A 22,650-nucleotide genomic window follows, 5' to 3' on the forward strand; every position below is an offset into this window, starting at 1 on the left:
AGCCATGTTTTAAAAGCATCAATTTTGTGCATGAGAGTCTTGCTCCAGACTCACTCACAGGTCCACTTGTAATTAGTTTACCTCACTTAAACTGAATCTTACATGAGAAAAAAACTTGGCTAATAACAACAAAGTTAAACATGTTTTGAATTTCCTTAAACTAGTATATATGAGTTATTGAAAATGGATTTGGCTTTCTATGAGTATGTTCAAATTTCAAGTATCTGATACTGCCCATGAAAATTCTGCCTCAGGCAATTTTTTTTCACTGTTCTGGTGGTATGTATAACCAAGGTACAGTATATTTTTAAAGTTACTAATACAATATAAGAAAAAAAGGTGTTGAGATGCTCATACTTGCTAAGTATTCCTTCTTTTGGCAGGTATTGGCTTGTTGTTTTTTGTTGGCACATACATGTGACATGACTATAACACGTGCTTAGCAACTAGCAACCAGACAAGTTATTATGAGTGACTATTAAAAATCACACCCATTACTTTATAGTTCCATATTCCCCATACAATGCTTTATCACAACATTTAAGTTCCTCAACTGAAAAGAACCATGGGGAAGACAAAATGGAAACAATTTATCAGTGACAAATTGCGTGTGGATTAAGTCTTTGTAAGAATAAGTCACCAGCCTAAGTTTTTGTAGTCCCAATACCTACCACAGTGCTTGCATATAGAAGGCATTTAATAAACAAAAAGCATTTAATAAACTACAAAACACTGCTGAAAGAAATCATAGATGACACAAACAAATGGAAACACATCCCATGATCATGGATGGGTAGAATCAATATTGTGAAAATGACCATACTGCCAAAAGCAATCTACAAATTCAATGAAATTCCCATCAAAATACCACCGTCATTCTTCACAGAACTAGAAGAAACAATCCTAAAATTCATATGGAACCAAAAGAAAGTCCACATAACCAAAAAAAAAGAAAAAAGAAAAAAAAAAAGACTATGCAAAAAGAACAAATCTGGAGGCATCACATTACCTGATTTCAAACTACACTGTAACGCCATAGTCACCAAACAGCATGGTACTGGTATAAAAATAGGCACATAGACCAACTGAACAGAATAGAGAACCCAGAAATAAAGCCAAACACTTACAGCCCACTGATCTTCAATAAAGCAAATAAAAACATAACGTGGAGAAAGACACCCTATTTAACAAATGGTGCTGGGATAATTGGCAAGCCACATGTAGAAGAATGAAACTGGATCCCCGTCTATCACCTTATACAAAAATCAACTCAAGGTGAATCAAGGACTTAAATTTAAGACCTGAAACTATAAAAATTCTAGAAGATATCATTGGAAAAACCCTTCTAGACATTGACTTAGGCAAGGATTTCATGACCAAGAACCCAAAAGCAAATGCAATAAAAACAAAAATAAATAGCTAGGACTTCATTCATTAAACTCTTCTGCATGGCAAAAGGAACATCAGCAGAGTAAACAGACAACCCACAGAATGGGAGAAAATTTTCACAATCTATGCATCTGACAAAGGACTAATATCCAGAACCTACAATGAACTCAAACAAATTAGCAAGAAAAAAAACAAATAATCCCATCAAAAAGTGGGCTAAGGATATGAATAGACAATTCTCAAAAGACATATGCAAATGGCCAACAAACATATGAAAATATGCTCAGCATCACTAATGATCAGGGAAATACAAACCAAAACCACAATGCCATACCACCTTACTCCTGCAAGAATGGCAGTAATTAAAAAATCAAAAAATAATAGGTGTTGGCATGGATGCAGTGAACAGGGAACACTCAGACACTGCTGGTGGGAATGTAAACTAGTACAACCACTATGGAAAACAGTGTGGCGATTCCTTAAAGAATCAAAAGTAGAACTACCATTTGTTCTGGCAATCTCACTAGTGGGTGTTTTCACAGAGGAAAAGAAGTCATTATACAAAAAAGATACTTGCACATGCAAGTTTATAGCAGCACAATTCACAATTGCAAAAGTGTGGACCCAACCCAAATGCCCATCAATCAATAAGTGGAGAAAGAAACTGTGAGGTATATATATGTATATATATATAATATATATATATGGCATATATATACATATACATGATGGAATACTACTCAGTCATAAAAAGGAATGAATTAATGGCATTTATAGCAACTTGGATGAGACTGGAGACTACTATTCTAAGTGATGTAACTCAGGAATGAAAAACCAACATCCTGTGTTCTCACTCATAAGAGGGAGCTAAGCTACTAGGATGCAAAGGCCTAAGTATGATACAATGGACTTCGGGGATTCAGGGGAAAAGGATGGGAAGCGGGTAAGGGATAAAAGACTACAAATTGTGTGCAGAGTTTACTGCTCAAGTGATGGGTGCACCAAAATCTCACAAATCACCACTAAAGAACTTACTCATGTAACCAAACATCACCTGTTCCCCAATAAACTATGGAAATAAAAAATTAAATAATTAAATAAAATAATAATAAGTGAAAAGTCAAATCATACAAGCACCTGCTTGGTCTTCAGTTCTTTATACTTTCTGAAGAAATAAGTTAATAGACCACTTTTATCTGGAATACATGTATCTGCATCTAAACAAGAGTAGATGCAGGTGAACAAGCTGATTATGTCAGTGTTTTTAAATAGAAAGAACCAAAAAAGGATGACATCTTTATAACGAGTCTGCTTACCTTACAAACAGAAAGAATATTAATATTTATCATTTTCTTGATCACCTGCAAAAAAATTGAGAATTTTATATATACTTGATGATGAAAGTGACCCTATTAAATATCTACTTAGGCAATCTAGAGAAGCATTAAATATTTCTCCAGATATTGCAGAGATTTTGGAAAAATGACAAGAGCTGGGGTAGAGAGGCAAATTTTATTTTACTCCCAGTGTTATATTTTCCTAACTAAGGTGATAAGTGATGCTAACATGCAGAATCCAAAGTATATGTGCAAGTAAAATCTGGAAGCAAAACAACACATTAAATCTAAAATAAATAGAATACTTTGCAATCTCCTTTCTGCTAGTATGGAGCATAGAAATCACCGAACCTAGGATTTTCAATAATTTTAAAAATTTTACATAGTCCTTCAATGATATGCTTTTCTCGTTTTCAGTAAAGGCTTATGCATGCATCAAGGATGTCACTTTCATTTTGGTAGAGCTGGTTTACCTGAATCAATTATGGTGCTGTATATTAACATATTTGCAATTTTTAAGTTGATGTTTAGAATCCTAAAACTTAAAACAGAGCTATTTTGATATAACACAAACAAAAATAAGACTAATAACAAAACTAGAGCTATTATTTGAATCTAGCACTGTATAAGTGAGGTGATAAATATTTTCTCATTCCATCCTTCTAATATCCCTATGAAGCTGCCCATTTTATGAGCAAGGAAACTGAGACTAAGCATGGCTAGGCCCATACCCAGGGAACTCAGGTAGTAAGCAGAAGAGCCAGGGTGTGAACCACAGGCAGCTGGACTCCAGTGTCACAGTGTGAATCATTATACCAATACCTGCATGCATTCTTGTTGGTACCATGATATATAAAGAAAGGCTTACATTGTCCAAGTCAGGAACATCCAAAAAGTATTCAGGATACTCATACGACATTCCCACGTTGTTCACTGAAATAGAACAAGATCATTAGCTGAGTAACATATGTATATTTTAAAGATTTATTAAAATAATGACATTAAAGATATCAAGACTAATATATATATATAATTATATAAAATACTGTTTATGGCTAGAGTAACCTTTTCCACACCTTTCTATCCAAAATCTATCCTTAAAAGTCCAACTGAAATGTCTCTTCCTTCATTAAACCTTCCTGTACTTACCATCCAGCAACTGACAGAACTTATACTTGCCTCTCACTTTCCATAGCCCTTTGGGATTTGTATATTCTGCATCTATCATACTGTTTTTGGAGATATTACGTAACTCTTCTCTAGACCTTAAATTTTAAGAGTGTAGTAGAACGAGTGGAGAGTACCATTATCCAGGATACTGGAAACTTGAGTTCTAGTTATAACAGTTTTCAGAAAACATGTGATTTGGGATGAGTCATGTACAATACGCATCACATTTTGTTCTGCTCCAGAATGAGTTCATTTAATAATTCAACAAATATGTGCCATACACTTTTGAGTAAGACATGTGCTAGGAACTTTAAAAAGTGGGGGGGAAAATGTTGGCATCATGGAGCATACAATCTAGTAGGAAAAGAAAGAAACAAACAATTATTTCATGACAGAGCAGAGTGCCATGGGAGCCTTTTCCGCAGAGCCTGACTTCAACTGGAAAGTGAGGGAAGGCTTCTTTCTGGTGGCCAAGGGAGTAGGTCAGACTAAATGTCTCCAATAAACCATCTGTCAAAAGTTGAGGTCATGTCTTAATTTTTCTTTTACCACACCCCCTTGCCTTCCCAATCACCTAAAGTTGGGGCTATAAGACAATTGACAAGATATGATTAAACCTATATATATGTAGACGTAATATTTTAATACTCGAATATCCTATGGTTTTCCCTAGACCTAGAAAGACAAAGACAATCCCAGAATAAGGAATATTTGCAGGTATCAATCAATAAATAAAATATCTTAGAATTTATTTTAACTAAATAAGTAACTCATGAGATAGATGATCTATCTATCTGCCTATCTACACTTAATCATCACAACAACCCTATTAGGTAGTTCCTATTATTATTTTCCTCTGACATGTAGGAAACTGAAGTTCACAGCAGTTAAATAAATTGCCCAAGGTGATAGAGCAAAGTAGGCCAGGATTCAAACTCAGGAAATTTGGCTTCAGAGACTAGGCTTTTAACCACTATGTTAAAACCTTCATACACCTTTATTCAGTATTCAATTCAGAAAAAAAAAAAAAAAAAAAAACAACCAAAAACTGAATAATAAGCAAAAATCTCATAGCAATGTTTAATAAAATTATGAAGTATTTAAAAAAGAGAAATTTCAGTTGCAAGCAGATGATGACATTATGATCAGTCTGTTACAGCCTATAAAGAAATATGCCAGATAAATCTGATAGTAGTAACAATAACTTTCCAATAGTCTAACAAAATTAATAGTTTCAAAGGAACTCAGTAAGGGTTTCATATTTAATTATAAGCCAATCACTTGAGGCTGTAAGTCACAAGATTTTACAACAATCCCACTGAAACTTGTCAGAAAATATGTAAGCAAAAGACAATGACAAAGCAAACTTTATTAAATTAGGATTCATACTCATCTGAATAGGGATAGTATCTAAACATAATTAATAACAGAAGGTCCAAATCCATTTTTATTTTATTCAATAGGTTCTCTACCTACCAGGCATCCCAAGATTCAATTCTATAAAAGATCTGTTAACAATTAGGCCAAAACTAGTTGAAGGTAAGGTTTCATGTTCACTTGACTTTGCTTTAACCACTTACAGAATTACAAAGGATGAATAATTTACAATACGACTAAAAGAAACAGCAAAACCCAAAATATCTGTTAAAATATTGCACATAAACAAAATATTCTTTACATCAGTTTAAGATAACAGAATCTTCCAGGAAAGGCTTTGCCAAGTTGTAATATTCATCAGAATTTTTAAAAATTTCATGACATACAGTAAACTATCTCCCTTCACTCTCCATATCAAGAAAACTTTCTTCAGATTTCCCTCTAGCCTATGAGAATATTAATGCTATATTTCAAAATGTAAAAGAAAATTGAACAGTGTAATTATAAATCTTTTAAAATCCAGATTTCATCTTTTTAAAAAAAAAATCTACGAACTTTGCAAGCAGCACAGTTGACTTTGTAATCTTAACATGTACTATAAGTACAAAGTTAAGCAAAGGAAGTCCCTGAATAACTAAGCAAGTAGAGAAGTGTTATTCTGGTTATGGCTGTATTAACAATAGAGAGTCGCTGGGCGTGGTGGCTCATGCCTGTAATCCCAGCACTTTGGGAGACCAAGGCGGGCAGATCACGAGGTCAGGAGATCTAGACCATCCTGGCTAACATGGTCTAGACGGGTGAAACCCCGTCTCTACTAAAAATACAAAAAATTAGCCAGGCACGGTGGCATGTGCCTGTAGTCCCAGCTACTTGGGAGGCTGAGGCAGGAGAATTGCTTGAACCCAGGAGATGAAGGTTGCAGTGAGCCGAGATCACGCCACTGCATTCCAGCCTGGGTGACAGAGCGGGACTCTGTCTCAAAAAAAAAAAAAAAAATCTGAAAAAAAAACAGAGTCTTCAGCTGTGTCTCTGATAATTGAGCAAAGGAAAGCTATCAAAGCTATCTATGCAAACAATGAAAATGTGAACATCTATTTAACACAGCTCTATAAGAAAACATATTCAACCAAAAAGCTTCTGCACAGCAAAGGAAATAATCAACAGAGTGAAGAGACAACCTGTTGAATCGGAGAATATATTTGCAAACTATCCATCTGACAAGGGACTAATATCTAGAATATACAAAGAACTCAAACAACTGAAGAGTTTAAAAAACAAGTAAATTTATTAAAAAGTGGGCCGAGGATGTGGATAGATATTTCTCAAAAGAAGACATACCAATGGCCAGCAGATAAATGAAAAACTGCTCACCACCACCAATCATCACAGAAATCCAAATCCAAATGACAATGAGATATCATCTTACCTCAGTTAGAGTAGCTGTTATTAAAAAGTCAAAAAATAACAGATGCTGGCAAGGATGCAGAGAAAGCGGAATTCTTATCCACTGTTGGTGGGAATGTAAATTAGTATAGCCACTATGGAAAACAGTATAGAGGTTTCTCAAAATATTAAAAATAGAACTATCATATGATCCAACAATCCCACTACTAGTATTTATCCAAAGGAAAATAAATCAGTATATCAAATAGATACCTGCACCCCCATGTTTATTGCAGCACCATTCACAACAGCAAAGGTAAGGAATTGACTTAAGTGTCCATCAACAAATAAATGGATAAAGAAAAATGTGGTATATATACACAATAAAATACTATTTGGCCACAAAAAGAATAAAATCCTGTAATTTATAGCAACATGGATGGAACTGGAGGTCACTGTGTTAAGTGAGATAAGCCAGGCACAGAAAGACAAATATTGCATGTTCTCATTCGTATGTGGGAGCTAAAAAAAAGTTGGTCTCATGGAGGTAGAGTAGAATAATAGATACCAGAAGGTGGGGCAGGTGTGTGTGGGTGGGTGAGGGATGAAGAGAGGATGGTTAGTGGGTACATATAGTTAGATAGAAGGAATAAGTTTTAATGTTCAATAGCAGAGTAGGGTGACTATAGTTAACAACAATGTATTGTATATTTCAAAATGGCAAGAAGAGAGGACTTTTAATGTTCCCAACACATAGAAATGATACTCAAAGTGATAAATACTTCAGCCATCCTGACATGGGCATTACTTATTCTCTGCATGTAATAAAATATCACATGTACCCTATAAATATGTAGAAATAGTATGTATCAGTTAAAAAAAAAAAAAAGAGAAAACCTGTTCAACACTGAGAACTTTAGTCCAAAAAAATAAATAGTATCGTGGAGAAGGGCTATGCTTTTATTAAAAAAGTACACACAATAAAACAACGTTAAAGCCAGAATAAGGCTGTTAAGAGCGCTGAGTCCAATTTTATGAGGTGAAGTACACACCAAGGTCACAATGGCAATTTGTCCTATTCTAGGGATTAGGATCCTACATTCCCTCCTGCACTATTAGTTCCACCTTTTGCTTGTGGAATGAATGATATGCATGATCTCCCTACCACAGGGAATCACTTCAGAATGCTCTTATTTAGGAATATAGAGAAAAAACTGTTGCTCTCAAATACTTATTTCCATAAAATGCAGAACAGTGCGAATCTTTTAGAAAAAGCAAACCCACTGCAATTTTATTTTGAGACGTCAGGTGGCAGCAATAACCAAACAGCAGGCAAAAAGCTTTCAGGGAATTGCAAAAGGAAGAGAAAGAACAGGCTTTGAGTAGGAGTGAAGGATGGAAATACTCCCATTATAATTTAATCTCATTAAGAATGGGTTCACGCGATGCCATCTTTACATATTACAGGATTCATTATAAGATTCGCCAAACCAAACAATGGCACATGTTGTTCCAACATTATTCAGATAGTTGAAAATCCCTTCTAAATGGTTGTGTCTTAAATTAGCATTAAACATGTTTATTAGTGAGTTTTCTTGAATTCTTCAAGTGAGGCGCCAGAGACAGATTTAAACATTTTTTTCAGTGACCTGAAAAACCTTTTTATTGTGTAACAACACATGATGTCTCTCAGGAAACAATAGATATCTATGTCATCACGGAATTCCCACCACCATCCCAGTCACTGTAGGGTGTTGGACAGCAACAAAATCTTTCCCACTGGTTTCTGACTAGAGGTCTAAGACTGGGAAGAGCTCAACAGAAGAGATGAGGCAGGCAGAGAACAGGTGAAAACAGACTAAGAATAACACCAAAGGAAGTGGAAAGAAAAGGTGGTGGAGGGCAGAGGAGCCATCCTCTTAAGAGTCGATCCTTGCAAAGAAGAACTGACAGAGGCCATGCTTAGCTACGCTCTCCTCAGCCCCCATCCAGAACCTCAAAAAACACTAATATCATTGTGTGTTGCATTTTAAAGACACAGGAAATCCACGGAGTAATTCTGAATTTTACACACACACACACACACACACACACACACACACACACACACACACACATATATATATAATTTCTAAATTATACGGCTTTAAAAATCATTTCCAAATTTCACATTCTTAAAAAAAAGAATATTTACAAGATTTCTGTTTCTTCTAAGTTCGTTTGCTGCTGATCTCACTGAACTTAGAATCCTCTCTCAAAGCCAGCTGCTATAGAGATAAAATGATGTCATCAGAAAATTAGATTTTTGGTATCTGGGTTGGGCGTGAGAGAGGAGCAAACAACAATAAATTACTAGAAATTAAAAATCCATTTGAACAAACAATTCTAACAGATACAGGTAGCCCTCTACAGATCACCTTCAACCTGCTACTTTTTCCAGATTAATCAGAGATATAGGAAATTAAGGTGGTTAACAAATATGTTGCCTAATGGCCGGGCTTCCCAACATACATCAAATAATGCAAAGTATCCCCTCCTGTTTCCTTCTCATTGTATCAAAGCAGAAAGTTTATATTTCAGTAACATTTGTGGTTATAAATGCTAATCCAGTTCTAGCACTCAGAGTTAAATGAAAAGAGATTTTAAAAATGCTGCTACCTCACTATATTTCAAAACAAACTGAATTTTTAAAACGGACACTTTACTAACAGTGTATATACCATAAGTGGGGGAAACTTCCTGTGTTACATTTTTGAGCTAAAAGAGTACAGACCCCAGAGTCCTAACAGAACCAGGTTTCAGTCCCAGCTCCACTACTACCAGCTCCTAACAAGAGACTAGTGATTGCCTCATTGTCCTTAGACACAAAATGGGGATAGTAATTTAAGAATTAAATGAGATCATACACATACAATCTTTAACCCAATGCCTGGGACATAGTAATATGTTAATAAATGGAAGACGAAGAGTTGTTATTGTTGCATGGTCATTTATTCAACAAAACTTTATCCAACTCCTATTTTGTGCCCAAGCCCAAAGTACACTGCTTTTATTACATATGACCAGCATCAAAGTGGAGAGGTCCTTCTGAGAGAGTGGACTCGGCATCAGTTAACCAGAGCTGCTGCTATTTATACTGATTACATTTATCCTCATTGCTCCTCTACCCTCTTTATTTCATTCAATTAGATCCACTCTTACAGCCTATAGAGAGAGTTTGGAAAGTGATGCAAAGTAAATTCCATCTTTGCCTTATTTAACATATTGCTTTAGCTAGCACATGTTCATACTCTGACAGATGATATTTGGAACACCATGTAAAACATTTTGCAAACTTTACAGTTTTCATACATTTGTGAGTAGCAATTTCCAAATAAAAGAGAGTTTACAAGACTTTAAATTTGCAGTGCTTTAATCAGAAATTGAAAAATTAAGACTGAATCAGAAGCAACAACAGAACATTTCACTTCCACTGTTTAATTATAAATTGCTACATGATCTTCATTACAAAACTAGGTAAGATTTGCTATACATAAAATTGGAAGAGGGAATGAAGAAAGATGACATGAGGTTGGTAGTTAAATGTTAGCTGGTGGGAAGAACATTCATCAATTTCATGACTTACAGTTCTATTTATATTTCTGAAATAACAGAGCTAATTACCCAGTTTTAAGTAAAAGGTTCTGCTTTAATTAATACCATTAGCGAGTGGTTTTCAAGTAAACGGAAATAAACATGAATTCTAAAAGTCCTATGCTCACTTTACAAATCCAATCTCAGCCAACATATCTAATGGAACTACAAGGCACTATACTTAGTCTGATAATGTTCCTGATGAGTCTCCTAGCACATTAAAAAAAAAAAAAAAAATCCATGCACCTATTCTGTTTGCCATGATTGTCTACACCAGGCTTCTTCAACATTTAACATGAAGAAGGTTCCCTTCTAGCAAGGAAGGGCATGTGTGCTCAGCGACTCAACTACTTGAATCCCTACTTGGCTTTCTCACCACTCTCTTAAGCTTAACATATCCCAAAGTGAAATCATCATTTTTCTCAACAGACTTTGCTCCCGATCCAGGGTTTCTTGTCTTAGGGAAATGTACCCTGTCGCTCAAGTCAGAACCTGGAAGTTGCTAACTGCTAGTCATCTAATTCTGGACAATGTTTAACTCTGTAACTGTTTCTTCTCTGTAAAACGGGCATAGAAATACCAATATCTACCTTATAGGGTTGTTGAGGATTAAATGAAATTCATTACCATGGTGGCTGGCATGAAAGAGTGCTCAATACATGTCAGCAATAATGATTTAAAAAACACAAAACCATTCTTCTACTTTCCTCCTCCTCCTCCTCCTCCTCCTCCTTCTTCTTCACTCAAGACCTCCGATGAGGACCCTCATGAGAAATTGGTGCTATTTCTATTTCCTAAACACCCCTCTTCGTCATTTCACTTCTGCTATCCTCCTAATGTAAACTATCATCATCTCATGTCTCACTGCTGAAATAGTCTTACTGGCCTCCTCCTATCAATTCTTGTCTTGTTCCATGTGGGAGTCAGAATCTCTCTAAAATTCTAATATGTTGTCAAGTCATGCTTACAATTCTAAAATGGTTTCCCATTGTACGAAACTTATGGTCTTGCTTTTCTCAGACTTTCATGATCTGGGTCTGCTTAATCCCCAGAATCATCTCTTGCTACTGTCCCCTTTGAAACCTCTGCTCTGGATTCACAGGGCTTTTGTCAGTTCTACCGACACACCAAGCACATTCACCTTAGGCCTTTTGTACATGCCGTTTCCTCCACCTGGAAACCCTTCCCATGTCTATTCTCCCAGTATTATTCAGCCTTGAGGTTTCCATTTAAATATGACTTTCTCAGGGATACTATCTGTGACACCCTTAGCTTTCTCAGTAACATACTCCTTCATTACATGCAACACGTTCCCACCACTTGTTCCATGGCTATCTTCCAGAAAAGCAGAAACAGTGTTCCTTTTGTCTACTGTTACAGCTCTGGAATTTTACTTGTTTAATGAATTAGTATACAGTTGATTGAATGAATCAATCAACAAAAAGGAAAGAAATGGTACTGTACAGTTAACATTTTGTCTGATTTTTGTTAATAGGATGGAGGTTCTAAACCACAATTTCCTGATGAGAGTGTCTTTTTTATTCATGGCAGGCCCTTGGATCCCATCTGTGTTTTTATTTTTAAAACTGATAAATGTACAAGTTTTCAGGGTACACGTGATAATTTGGTACATTCATATAATCAAATCAGGGTAACTGGGATATTTATAACCTTAAATCTTTATCTTTTCTTTTGCTAGGAACATTTGAATTATTCTCTTCCAGCAATTTTGAAATATACAATGGATTATAGTCGTCCTAATGATCTAACCCAGGCCTTATTTCTTCCATCTAATTATACAATTGTACCCATTAATCAACCTCTCTTTATTCCCACCCCACCATTTCTAGCCTTTGGTAACCACCAACGTACTCTCTATCTTCATGAGATCTACTTTTTAAGCTCACGCATATGAGTGAGAACATGTGATATTTGCCTTTCTGGGCGTGGTTTATTTCAGTTAACATAATAGCCTCCAGTTCCATCATGTTCCTGCAAATGACAGGATTTCCAGTTTTTTTTTTTCATGGCTGAATAATATTCTATTGTGTACATATACTATATTTTCTTTATCCATTCACCTGCTGATAGACTGTTAGGTTGATTCCATATTTTGGCTACTGTGAATAGTGCTGCAATAAACATAGAGTGCAGATATCTCTTCGATATATTGATTTTCTTCCCTCTTGATATATACTCAGTAGTGGAATCAACACGACCCAGGATGGGGGTTGAACACCAGAAAGACCAACTCTGTGACTAGAGGGCTGGGGCTTTAAGCCAGCCCAACCTAAAGAAAAGAGAGGAGGATTGGAGATCAAGTTAAACCACATGGCCAGTGATTCAATCAATCATGCCTACTTGCATAATGAAACCCCCAATAAAAACTGAAGCCCGGTAGAGCTTCCTGGTGGCTGAACACAAGGATGTGCCTGGATGGTAAGGTGTCCTGACTCCACCAGGACAGGGCTTACAAACTCTGTGTTGGGGACTGCCCCCAGACCTTGCCCTGTGGTGTCTCTTCATTTGACTAATCCTGACTTTTATCCATCATAATAAAACTATAAGATCATGAGTAGAGTGCTTGCCTGAGTTCCAGGAATCACTCTAGCTAATTATTGAACCTGAGGGTGTCATAGGAACCCACAAATTTGTAGCCAGTTTATCAAAAGTGCAGATAGTCTGAAGATCTCCAAACTTGTGGCTAGCAGGTGAAGTGAGGGCAGTTTTGTTGGGGGCTGTGTTCCTGAACCTATGGAGTCTGCAGTAACTCTGGGTGGTTAGCAACAAAATGTGATTGCAGTATTACAAAAGGGAAGTTTTGGAAGTGTTTTATACCCTTAGAAAGCACAAAAGTTATATCCTGCCCTTTCCCCAAACTATCATCCCATGATCCTCCTGTAACCCTTTCCTACACACCTAGAATAATAGCATCTGCTCTTTCTTAAGCCTGATCCTCATATACTGGGCTACAGAAAAAAAGGGTGGGGGGTAGGGGATAATAATTCTAACTACATGAAGTTTACCTTTGGTGCTCTCTCAACATAATTTTATTTTGTCCTTTTGTGTGCCTACATCTCTGCACCCCGCTGATTATCAACCTACCACATAGTTTCCTTTTTTAAGACTATCGTTCTCCATTTTAAAATGACTTTTCCATGTCTTTCACTAACTAAAATAGCCAACTGACCCAGCAACAAGTAGACAAGGAATAAACTGAATATACTAGTTCCAATAAGAATTAAATGACAGGTGCCATTAGCCCTTTAGAGGTATTTACACTTCGAATGAGAGCAATTTAAAATGATTTGTAACACTGAGAACAGCAAGAAGAGAATCTGTAGCATTTCTAAAGCCTCTAAAGAAATAAGACTCTTTTATTTGTGACTTCCTTAATCAACAGGGAGCAGAAAGCTGCATAAACTCCTAGTATGCTCCATTTCCCTTCCTTCCAAGCAATCCTAGAAAAGTTTTTCTCAGCACTGTTCCTGTAGTGCTTTGGTTCTCTCTCCTAGGCCTACATCTATTCCTCTTCCTTTGCTTCTCTGGGGACTGAATTATGAGGAAGCCATCTCTGGATCCCAAACCAATTAACTGGGAGTTTGCCATTTGGAAGCTAACTAGTCCTTTCCCCAAGTAGCTAATAATACTCCTGGGTCTTTTGTTAAGAAACTTTGAAAATGTAAGTATACACAGAGACAGAGTTACTCTGATCTTAACTCTGATGGGTATCTTTGCTCAAACTATCTTTTAGTTTAGTAAATAAAATATTTATATTCAACTATTGTCTATCCCAGAACCTTCTGGGAAACATCAGGTTTTCGGGAGAAAAATGAACACAATTGCTTCCCCAAATCCACAAGGTTTAATGAGGAAAGTGGTTGCACAGGGAAGGATAACAAAGAGTTTGCATTCAGTTGAAAAAGGAAGGACACTAATTAAAAAATAATTCACCAAGAACATTAGCGGAGCAAGTGTTCACTTATAAAGGGCACAGGAAGACAAGAGAACAATAAGTTCTATTCCAGCTTTGGCAATCAGTGATTCTCTGCAATCAACTGACCTTTACTATCTACACATGTTGTTGTTGTTAAAATGAGGCTTCTTAAAATTATGAGCAATGCGTATGGAAAGAATCAAAAAAGTCGACGGATGACAAAAGTCCTGAATGCACTAAGCCAGTAGGGCAACACAGGTCATCTTGTACCAGCTGATTCTCTTGATGCTACAACTTGTATACACTATTAACACTATGGGCAGAGAAGGCCTTGAGAGCATCTGGCATGGGGAAATTCTTGTCTAGAATGCATTAAAAGCTTGAATAAAGCTTTGGTTGATTTTTTAAATGAATCGCAAACTAAGTATATTTTTCCAAGAGGACCTTTCTTTCTCCTTCTATAATACAGAATCTCACAAAGTTAAAAAAGTCATAGTAGTGGAATTTGAAAAAAGTATTGTCTGTGGCATACTTCAAATCCAAGCCTACTCCTTTGGCCTTGGTAAATTACGCCTCCCTGAGATGTATTGTGCATAGTCCTCCAAACCAATCTGGAGCACACATGAGAGTCTCTCCTAAGGAATCAAGTAAGCATTACAGCAATCACACTTTGTTAACCAATTGTTTGCTTATTCAAAGCAGTAAGGATGTCATTTTCTCTAAACAGCCAAAGTTTTATAAGCTTTCTGAAATCTGTATTTCTTGGCATTTGCCTGAAAGAAGACAGTAGATGCTTAGTTTTTTTACATAACAGAGTTAAGAATCTAACTTCTCAACCTTAAGCATTTATAGTCTCATCAAGTTACAGTGACCTTTCAGGATAAATTCTCACAATTCATGGCTGCTTTCTTTCCACTTATCTTACTGAAAACTTAATGTTTCTTTCACGACTAAGGGTTTTAGCATTTTCCTTTGTAATTCTGAAAATATTAATTTTCTTTATTAAGCACTGACTGTTTGGTGCTTAACACTATTCAAACAAATGGGGTGTTCCCTGGTGATTTATTTTTCTTATTATCCTTACTAGTTTCATTAAAACTTGGTAGAAAAAAATTCCTTCCTATGACTTAATATGGATTCCTAGGTCTTACTAGAAATCAATCTATACATAGAATATTTTAGGGAATGTTATAAAAGTGAGAATTGCATAAGCAGAGGAAGGAGACTAAGTTATTTTGCCCTTACTAAACAGAGGTGAGAGTATGTGGGATCTGGATGGGGAGGAAGGAGAGAAGAAAGTTGATGGAGCTAGAAATTCAGGTAATCGTAAGAGTAAGAAAACATACATATCAGACCTCCTCACAACAAGTTCTAGAGGGTTATACCCACACTAGTGAAAGAACCATAAGAATGGAGTTGAAATATGACCTAGTAATAAAATTTAACTCACAGAAGTATTTTAATAGTTCCATCAAAAATCTTGAGAAATTAAAATTACAATCCAAGTATAAAATATTTGCTAATAAATGCCAATAATAATTAGATAAATCTTATGATTAAGGAGACATTTGTGGTAGAGTAGGAAGAAAACTAAACTTACAGCCCAGCTAATGAGATAATGTATGCAAAAGTTCAGCTATATACTTTAAAGGATTATGTAAACATTAGCTATAATTATTTTTATTATTGATTTGCAATCAACTAGAAATCAAAATCAAAGTTGTGTGAGTATCTTTCAATAAGTATCCAATCTGAACTGCTTAAGGACAGTATAACTTTAAAGCAGGGTTTCTCAACCTCAGCACTACTGATATTTTGGACGGATCATTCTTTGCTGTGGGAGGCTGTCCTATACACATTATAGGATGTTTAGTAGCATCCTTGACCTTTACCCACTAGGGAACAGTAGAACTACCCTCCCCTAGCCAAGAAAGACAATCAGAAATGTTTCAGAACATTGTCATACACTGCAAAATTGTCCTTGGTTGAGAACCACTGCTAAATGCTAAGAAAAATCAAGAAATTATACTTACAATTCTCTCATACAAACTGAGGATGAGAGATGGCCAAGGTGAACTAGAGTTGAGATGTCAAATACAGTAACCACTGGCCACACGTAGCTACTGAGCACTGAAAAGTGTGGCTAGTCTGAATTGAGATATGCTGTTAAGTGGAAAACATATACTAGATTTCAAAGACTTAGTATTAAAAAAGAATGCAAAATATTTTAAAATTTTCTTGTATTGATTATATATTGAAATAAGAATATTTTAGATATAGTAGGCTAAAATAAAATACATAAAAATTAACTTCATCTGGGCCAGGCGCAGTGGCTCACCTGTAATCTCAGCACTTTGGGAGGCCGAGGCGAGCAGATCACAAGGTCAGGAGATTGAGACCATCCTGGCTATCACGATGAAACCCTGTCTTTACTAAAAATACAAAAAATTAGCCGGGTGTGGTGGCGGGCGCCTGTAGTTCCAGCTACTTGGGAGGCTGAGGCAGGAGAATGGCGTGAATCCAAGAGGCAGAGCTTGCAGTGAGCCAAGATCGTGCCACTGCACTCCAGCCTGGGCAACAGAGCAAGACTCCATCTCAAAAAAAAAAAAAAAATTAACTTCATCTGTTTCTTTTTACTTTAAAAAAAAATGTGGCTATTAGAAAAGCTAAAATTACTATGTGGCTTGTGTTACATTTCTATTGAACAGTGCTGAGTTCATGCAGAAAACTATCCCCTGCTTCATGCTATCTATTCTAGGCAGCCTTTGATGAGAAGGAAGGAAACTCAAAAGAGCTCTGTCTTCAGTTTTCTCTTTATATTCTCTCCATTCTCCTTGGATGATCTCCAGGCCCACTGTTTCAATGCAATTACTACTCATAGATGACTAATCACCAAACTGTATCTGTAGAACAGAGCTCTACTGAAAGCTGGATACATATATACATATAAATACACACACACACACACACACACACATATATATATCTCCAACTATCAACTTAACAAGCCAACTTAGACATCTTAGAGGAACCCCAGACTTCCAGTTTTAAATGATCTTGACTCCCCAAAAGGCTCCTCAAGGTATTCTCCATTTTAGTAAATGGCAGTGTTGATGCAGATGCTCAAGCCAGAACCTGAAAGTCATTCATAAATTCTCTCTTCTCCTTCCCACTTGGAATCTCTTACAAAGTCTTGCTTCATCTACTTCCTTTATAAATGTTTCTGGAATCCTTCTCTTTCCTACTCCACTGGCTAGGCCAAGCTACTATTATTTTTCCCTGTATCAACTCCCCTGTCCCCCATATACTCTTATTACACCTTGTTCTTCCCTACTCAAAACACTTATCCCATAGATAATTATTTTTCTTATTAGAACATTATACTACATAAATAATGCAGTATAGCTTTCCTTTTTTTTTTGAGACAGAGTCTCACTCTGTCACCCAGGCTGGAGTGCAATGGCGCGATCTCAGCTCACTGCAACCTCTGTCTCCCGGGTTCAAGAGATTCTCCTGTCTCAGCCTCCCGAGTAGGTGGAACTACAGATGTGCGCCACCCTGCCCAGCTAACTTTTGTATTTTTAGTAGAGATGGGGTTTCGTCATGTTAGCCAGGTTGGTCTCAAACTCCTGACCTCAGGTGATCCGCTTGCCTTGGCCTCCCAAAGTGCTGGAATAACAGGTGTGAGCCACCGTGCCCAGTCCAGTATAGCTTTCTTGTTCATTGTTGTATCTCTAGTTCACTGATTGATGAAAGAATGAATGAATGAATGTGGAGGGGTACAAATTGTTAACTCACAGCAACTTACTAAGGAACTAGGCTATCAAAACAATGGTTCATTAGTGTATGAGGCCTGGGAAAATATCAGTCCTTATGTCTAAATATCAGTGCTTATGTATTGATACAAGTGCTAGGATTCTAGAAACAGGGGAAAAGTGTTTAGAGACCATGTGTCCTGTATGCTCATCCTCAACAGATCTATCAGGCCTAAACTCATATTGAAGCTTTTTCATATAGGGGGCAGGAAAGAACAGCTAAAGAGTTCCTTGTGCAACCCTCCAGCCCTGCAGCAACCTGATGCCCAACGTTTTCCAATGCCAATGCCATAGTCCCAGAGCATCTGCAGTTTCTGTGAAAAGCAGCTAAAGTTTATGTAAAACTAAACACAATTGTGATGAATTTAACTATTTCTGAAAGTCAGTCATTCTCTAAGAGCACAAGTTCAAGAGAAGCAGTAAGATTTTCTCCCTCAGTCTCTTTTCATTAGGGATTCTCAAACTCCCTTCCAGCCTAAACTAGCCTTTATCCCCTAGTCCACCGCCAGTTTGAAAGGAGGTTAGGATGAAGTAAGACAGCTTCCATACTAACCATAAGTTACGATTGCTGATTTGGATTTTTACAGATGTTAGTGGTGACTTATGTATTCCAGATACAAGCTGAGGAAGTCAAGATTTTTTACAGATGTCAGTGGTGCTTTATGTATGTCAGATCTAGGCTAAGGAAGAGGAAATTGTGAAGGACTCCCAGCAATATGTATATTTAAGAACATGCAGACACAAAGGCAAAAACCAGACCTGTGTTCTCATTCATTTTTGCCTACTGGTCTTCCTATAAGTGAGGGAATAGTAGTGTCAGGATACAGGGCATGGTGATGTGTGATATGGACCAGGCAGGAGCTGGGAAAGGATAGCATGTGAAAGCCACGGTTAACCCCAGGTGCAACAGTAGTATGTGGGGCCATACTTGGTTAATTGATTTTTAATAATTGTCTTATCTATTATGGAAATTATGTAAATGACCATTCTTTTATAGAATGAGGAAGGCAGGTGGGGTCTTTATGACTATAGAAATGTTAGAAAATGTTTTAAAAATTTTTCTTAATTTATCTGACTGTTATAGCCCAACTAAACAAACAATGGCAATTAGTTGGTTCTCACCAATTTTGGTAGTGGGATAAACAGATTTAATGAGGAAGTTTAGTTTTTTTTCGGAACTAGATGCCCTGTTTCTTTCTAGAAATGACTCTCAAAGAGTGGTGGGAAAGTTAACAAAGCCCTTTCTTTTTCCTTGCAATTTTCTGAATTGTTTCCATAATAACGTTCAATATTCTGGTTATCCAAATAAAAGCACCTGTTTCTGGTAATAAGAGCAAGGTAGCTGAGATGTAACAAAAAGGGGCATAAGAAAAAAAAAATACAAGACTGAACCCCAGCTGAATCACTCAATCTTTATGTGCCTTCCCTTCTAAACAATCCGTTTTCAACTGGAGCAGAGCTCCACAGAGCAGATGAAACTTGGTCAGGGTGGAGTGGGAATCTTATTTGTATTTTTTTTTTTTTTTATAAAGCAGAGATATACATATAGTACATAACTGGATATACAGTGTATTTGTGGTATTAAAATTTCATGAGAGTTAGATTAGGAGAAATCTCTAAAAAGTCTTCTCAGGGGGGTAATAGTGAACAAAAGGCTGAATAAACTATTCTAAGCCTTCATTTCCTCAACTGTATGGAAATGAGTCAGCACCATCCACCTTAAAGGATTATCGCATTATAACTACCATCAGTCCTATTATCTGTGAGCTCCACATTTATGGATTCAACCAACAGCGGGTCAAAAATGTTGGGGAGAAAAGAGACAAATCAAAAAATTGGGGGGGATAAATTCCACAAAGTTCCAAAAACCAAAACTTGAGTTTACCAGCGTGTCTACACATTAAATCTGCACAAATGAAGTGATATATAGGCATTGTTTTAGGTATTATAAGTAATCTAGAGATGATTTAAAGTATACAAAAGGATGTGCATAAGCTATATGCAAATACTAAGGCATTTTATATAAGGAACTTGAGCATCTGCAGAGGTCCTGGAACCTATACCCATAGATACCCAGGGACAACTGTATATCTAAATATACACAGAGAATAACAGAAATAACAAGGAAAATAACCAAAATTGTATGTTGTCAATATAGAACTAAAAACACAAATTCAAACCTATCATGTCATCTAGTGATATTATTCACTAATAATGTCTTAAGTAATCATAATACAATTTTCTCACTAGTCATTTTACCACTTAACATCCAAAGTCATAAAGTCAAATAATAAATACAAGAAGAATCTACAAATGTGGCAAAAATACAAACCTAAGACACCGATTTCAAGACCAGCCAAGCCTGTTTTAATTTTATCATAAATATCTTCTAATGTGAAGTCAACAGCAATGGTTCTTGTCTCCACTTTGAATTTTTCTTCTAGGGAAAAAGAAAACACAAATGGGGAGAGTAGGGAAAATTAGTACATGGCAGTGAAGATTAAGGCATTTGATAGCATTATCCTTTCAGACGTTTCCCCCCACCCAATTTGATACAAAATTTAGACCAGGATAAATTTAAGCAATCATGAGACCACCTAAGAGATGATATAGGGTCAACACATTAGTCCTGCAATAAAAATTCCAATGTCGTCACAGAGAGCTGGCTCAATGTTCCTTAATCAGTTCCTCTTTTGTAAATCAATAATGAGAACTACTTTTAGACCCTTAGGTACAAATAATAAAACATGATTCATATAAAGTTATACACTCTTTAAATATCACTGGCTTTGTGATTTTAATTGTAAATTGGTGCTCTATAACTTCAGGAAGAAGTCTTCATGTTGTAAAATGTTTTAAAGTGTGATACATTAAAACAAAAAGTCTATCGTATCACAATGGAAGTAAAATGAACAGGATCTTATTATAATTTGGGAGCTTGGTTAATAATTAATAATCACTACATTTTAAAATCCACACAAAATGCACAGTAATAAAGGCATAAAGTGACACAAGAAACACCTCAGTGTTCTACTTTACACAAGTCTATTAAGGTCCAAACAGTGCTGATGAAAATAATAGCTTCAGAAATGAGACCCTGAGGAACAAAACTCATCTGAGTTAATGTACAGTATTTACTTTTGCCTTCACTAGTCAGGTCCTGTGAAGAGATAGCACAGGCTTTGAGGTCACACAGACATGAGCACCAATTTCATTTCCACATATATTTGCAAAATGACTTTAAGCAAGTCACACATCTTCTTTGAGCCTCAGCATCCTCTTGCAAAAATGAAGATAATTCTACCTAACCGATGACGTGAGGCTCACATGATACCTATGGTACACAGAAGGCAGTCCATAAAGGCTAGACTCTCTTTCTCTCCTCAACGATCTCTACTCAGTTACTTAGCCAAGTCCAGTGAGCTAGGAATGCTTATTCTTTAGAACTTGCAGAGAATTCAAAAGAATTAATTTTAAAATCCTGCTTCCAAAAATAAATCTTTCTTCAGTCAAAGTCAGTATCAGCTCATCACAGAGTATGCGGGATTAATCCTCGTAGGAAGTATCTGTTCTTGACCTAAAAGGATTTCTGTCTAAAACTAAAGAGCTGGTTCATGAGAGATCTGATCCTTAGTTAGACTCAATGAAAAGTAGTGACCCTAGGTAGAAATCCATGAATAAACTGAAAAGAAGAATTGACCTAGAAAATACCTTATTTGGTGTTAAAGGTATACTTACTGTTCTAATATAAATGAGTTATATGTGTGCTCATGTAGTGGGAAGTTAGACACGGAGCTGTAATTTCACAATAGCTGGTCCAACATGGCTACTTTAACATTTCACAGAATTTACCACCAGTAAATAAAGAATGCTGATTTTATTATAGCCACAGATTCACAAAGGAAAACAAAAAGCCCCAAAGGTTTTAACCCCAAAGGTTGAAAATATCTTTGATTAAATGAAAAACTTCATTCAAGAATAACATAAGGTAAATTTATCTATTTATTTTGAAAAGCAAAGCATTTTTCCATACTAGTATTATGTATTGACATTCAGGAAATTTTCTATCAATAAAAGCCACCTCACAACTCCTGAACCAAATTCACTCTTCTGCATCTCACAGGATTAGATGAATGTACATACTTACATTGCAGAGTTTTGTATAGATATGTTGCTAAAAAGATTCAATGACACTTTTACAAAGAATGTTATTTAGTATTGAACCAAAGCAAGCTCTTTGTATTCACATTAGGATAAGCAAATGGCTTCTGGTACAAGTTTTTCAGGTTAATTAAAATATCTGAATTCATACCTAGATTTCCCAGAATCATAGATTCTGGAAAATCTAACTGAAAAGTGAATACTGCCTTCTTTAAAAAACAACTTTTCTTCACTGCCTGTATTGTGAGCCTTTCCTTTTTTTTTTTTTCTTTTAAGAGATTGGGTCTTAAGCCTGGGCTCAAGTCTCCTTAGTAGCTGGGACTACAGGCACACACCATCGTTCCCGGCTTTTCCTATTTAACATAGGTCAGACCATGATACCCACCTCTTCACAAACCTCCAGAGATTTCCATCTCACTCAGAGTAAGAGCCAAAAGGCATTGGCAAC

General features: G+C 36.3%; 1 protein-coding gene across 1 annotated transcript in view; it reads right to left on the reverse strand.

The window, feature by feature from the left end:
• Positions 1-22,650, reverse strand: part of HSD17B12 (hydroxysteroid 17-beta dehydrogenase 12) — a 167,831-nt gene that overhangs the window by 36,634 nt on the left and 108,547 nt on the right. Inside the window, exons 4-6 of the mRNA XM_023215816.3 lie at positions 20,374-20,481; positions 3,595-3,659; positions 2,706-2,750 (exon numbers count right to left, since the gene is read on the reverse strand). Of these exons, the coding sequence (XP_023071584.1) occupies positions 2,706-2,750; positions 3,595-3,659; positions 20,374-20,481 (218 nt within the window). The remainder of the gene's footprint in view (positions 1-2,705; positions 2,751-3,594; positions 3,660-20,373; positions 20,482-22,650) is intronic.

The sequence above is a fragment of the Piliocolobus tephrosceles genome, chromosome 13, assembly GCF_002776525.5.
Source record: "Piliocolobus tephrosceles isolate RC106 chromosome 13, ASM277652v3, whole genome shotgun sequence".
Classification (NCBI taxonomy): domain Eukaryota; kingdom Metazoa; phylum Chordata; class Mammalia; order Primates; family Cercopithecidae; genus Piliocolobus; species Piliocolobus tephrosceles.